A 3,780-nucleotide genomic window follows, 5' to 3' on the forward strand; every position below is an offset into this window, starting at 1 on the left:
ATATACACACTGTAACGGGTTACAGTACCATATCATCTCCAATAAAAACATATGTAGAACCAAGAGACTGTGTATTTGGTATAAATGTTTCTACGTCACTACAGATAGCAGACAAGGGGGGCTCTTCGGGAGGGTGGCCTGAGTAGTTCATGGAGTTCATTTACAACGGTATAAACTGCAGTGCATCTGTCCAATTCTGCTGCTGTATTACACCAGCAGTGATTCATTGCTCCTCTTAAAACCATCTCTGAATACAGTGATAAGATGTTCATGATAGAGATTGGTTAGCAGTGTATGCAGACAGTATTAAGCAATGCTGCTGTTTAGATCACACAGATGGAAGCAAGCAAACAGGGGTGTCACTATTAACAGGGTGATCTTGAGAATGTCTTTTTCTGAATCAGGTCACTTTTTATCAATACATTTTATGACACAATTGACTAAACTGAAACTTATTTTTTTGCCACCAGTGATGTTGCAATATTGCAAAGATATCCATCTTCAGAGGTATCACTATTGGTAAACAGAAAGAGAACGGAAGGTTGATTCATTCAACGGTCTGCCACTCAATTCTTATTGAACTGAAAATTCATCATCATATAGGAGACTGCTTTTAGTAAATTGAGCTTGTGTGTCATTATTAATGTATAGCCCTCGGTGAGGTGCAATTGATACTGAAGAAAGTACCCTTTTTTAGAATAGAGAATGAATAAATCAACTTAGTCTTTTATAGAAATATTGATGTGAGTTGAGCCTTTATTGGAAAACATGTCAACAGCAAGCAACTGAACCATGTAGTTTCACAGCAAGACATACCGGTAGTTGAGATTACCTAAATACAGTTAATTTAATATACAATAGATTTCTGTCTAGAACAAACAATGTATAAATATAAATACTTATTTCATAATTTAGAATTAACAAATGAGTGAAAGCAAAAATGAGGACACATGTCGAAAACATAATAATAAAATAACACAACACAATTGTCATCCAAAAGAAACATTATCATATCTTCTTTCTGCATATTAAAATACACTCCAAATTGAATAACTTAATTAGAACAATTACATATAAAAAGCTATGTGTATCACATAACATGTCCACTGTCCACCCAATCCATTCCAACAACACAACTTTAGTCTATGCCGCAGGTGCCAGCCTTTGTTCAATCAAAATAAATATGATGTTTTAAAGCACTTAGTATGAAGAGACAAATTACAAATCACAAGAAAATTAAAACTGCTATTGCATTTGCACTAAGGTACTTCATCATACAAAATGGGGCCTATTTTAATAATCAAAAACAGTCCAAATATCTGTACTGTCTTGTTTGTCCCCCAATAATTATAATTGACCCCCTTCTTAAATCCTTAAACCATAATCCTAATATTAATAATAATAAAAAATATCTAGATAATTGTCTCCTTTTTAAATATATAAGCAACAGAAAACCAACTCACAAATGCAGCTGTTCCCCCAAAATGGCAGATATCTCACTGAACCTCATTTCATTGTGGAAAGTACAGATATCCAGTTATTCTGCATTTGTAATAATGAATAACGTAGGAGTTGCCACTGCAATCATGAGGTGTCTTGCTCATCACAATCTTTGAGGGGACTTCTCACACCTAGTCATTCTGAATCCCTAAAAGAAGTGGCTAACACCCTGGTATTGTACTCTGGTCCTTTACAGCCAGAAAGATTCTTTAGTTACTATACAACTATGTTTAAAATAATAAAATAATTGAACCAATCTTGCCTCCTCGATATATAATGGCTACAGGCATTGAGTTGAATGATGTGGTTTGGGTAGTTTTTGATCTCTGATATATTAATGATAAAGGCTGGAAGCTTGTCTTGAAGCCTAGGCACGTGTGTTTATTGACCGCTTCTGAAAAATAATACAAATAAATGCATTAAATTAAAAGAAAAAACATGTAGGAAAATACAGTCTCTGTAAATTGTATAAATTTCTCAGTGAACTAAACTGTTATTATATTTTAATTGACTTACTCAAACTGTTCAATCTTTGTTTTCACCCAGGGCATTTTGGGATTGCTACAAATGATTTTTCCATTACTGTAGAATCTGTAGGAAGTAAAACATGGAATGCTCAAGAGAAAGGAAAAACATTCTGCAACTTTTTGGCAACTGTTCAGTTACAGGGAACATTGAAATGAATTATTGTTTTCTGAAAGGTAAGTCTGATTTCAAAAGTCAGGGCAACACAGCTTTTAGAAAACATTTCAAAACAGTAGTTATTGGATGAACAGTTCACGGTCATGTATATTCTTAGTTTTTTAAAACAACACTTTTCACAGGTAGACCAGATGGAAAACAATGTACAAATTCATGTATTTTACTCCAGAGTAATCCCTAGTGTTTAGACTTTTTAGCAGAGGGTCCTTGAAAGAATTTATCTGCTTACATTACAGCTTTGACGCATGGCAATGCCTCTTCCTGGAATGTATACCCAGTGATGGGACCTTTTATGCGTTGTCTGGTAGTCTGCTGGCAACAAGGGACTGGTTTTCCAGCACCTAGAGGACAAATAACATATACTAAAACAGTGAAAACCATATTCTATCTAGAAAGCTACACATGCTATCATGTGAAGTAATATTAAGAAAGTGCGAGCAAACTCATCTGTTAAAACAAAGCTCCTCATTTAGTAATTGGATACATTCACGGTTACACCATGTTCTGGAAAATTTGATAGCTTTCACTATCTCCCATTTTAATATCTTTATGGAATGCATATTATTAATTGAAAAACTAAAGTATGCATATGTTTCCATGTGGCACCTTGGAGCTTATTTATTATCAATACCATGCTCTATTAAGATGAATTATGACCAGTAATAAAGAAATTCAAAACTATGCAATTATGTCTAAGGAACACTTCCATTTAAGCACCACGTCGATATGTGATATATATATATATAATATATATGACGAATATATATATTATATATATATATATATATATATATATATATATATATATATATACACACACACACTCATTATATTGGCTCTCGCTATACTGCAGATTCGGATATACCGCAGTCCTGGAACTCCCCATTTTTACCCTTTAACTGCACATGCCTTAGCTGCAATATATATATAGGCAATTTCACATAGAATTTTACATGGTTTGAATATTTATTTCTAGTGTTTTCTATATTTGAAAACTTATTTGAAAGAATTCTTTGAAAATAACATCCCAAACCAATAAGTCACCCAAAAAAGTTTCATTGTAGTTACATCTTTTACAAAATCTTTCCTAAAACTTGTTTTATTTTAGTGAGAGCTCATTTTGCCCCAGTCAAATCAATGCCACCTTATAAAGGTAAACAAAGCATGAAACTGTACCATACTGTCAAGACACCTGACTGTAGGTTACAAGCCCTCTTTTATACAAACAAAATGTCTTACCATTTGTTCCAATGGCCAATCCACAGATTATTACAATTAAAGCAAGTTGAAATGTCATATTAAAATGATGCATGGTAAAATTCTAAATATTTTGGTGAGTCCGTCTTTATTTCAGATTTTGACTATGAACATATTGTAGTGACGTTCAACTTTTATAGGCTGGAAAGAAGAACTAAAGGTCAGTCATTTGGATTGCATAATTAGGAAATTACTCATGGGGAGATATTAATGTATGATGCTGTGCACTTTCTCAAGAAAAGTTTTATTTAACACAGTGGTGGCTGGTGACTTTTTTCATTGGTAAGGCACTTGGAACAGTATAATAAAATGTATTAGCTA

General features: G+C 33.3%; 1 protein-coding gene across 1 annotated transcript; it reads right to left on the minus strand.

The window, feature by feature from the left end:
• Positions 1-750: 750 nt before the first annotated feature.
• Positions 751-3,548, minus strand: LOC121323652 (C-C motif chemokine 4-like). Its single transcript, XM_041264833.1, has 4 exons — positions 3,442-3,548; positions 2,432-2,543; positions 2,017-2,091; positions 751-1,894 (listed from the first exon to the last, which is right to left on the minus strand). Exons 1-4 carry the CDS (start codon positions 3,512-3,514, stop codon positions 1,882-1,884), a joined length of 273 nt encoding a protein of 90 aa, XP_041120767.1. The 5' UTR covers positions 3,515-3,548; the 3' UTR covers positions 751-1,881.
• Between the last annotated feature and the right edge of the window lie 232 nt (positions 3,549-3,780).

The sequence above is a fragment of the Polyodon spathula genome, chromosome 11, assembly GCF_017654505.1.
Source record: "Polyodon spathula isolate WHYD16114869_AA chromosome 11, ASM1765450v1, whole genome shotgun sequence".
Classification (NCBI taxonomy): domain Eukaryota; kingdom Metazoa; phylum Chordata; class Actinopteri; order Acipenseriformes; family Polyodontidae; genus Polyodon; species Polyodon spathula.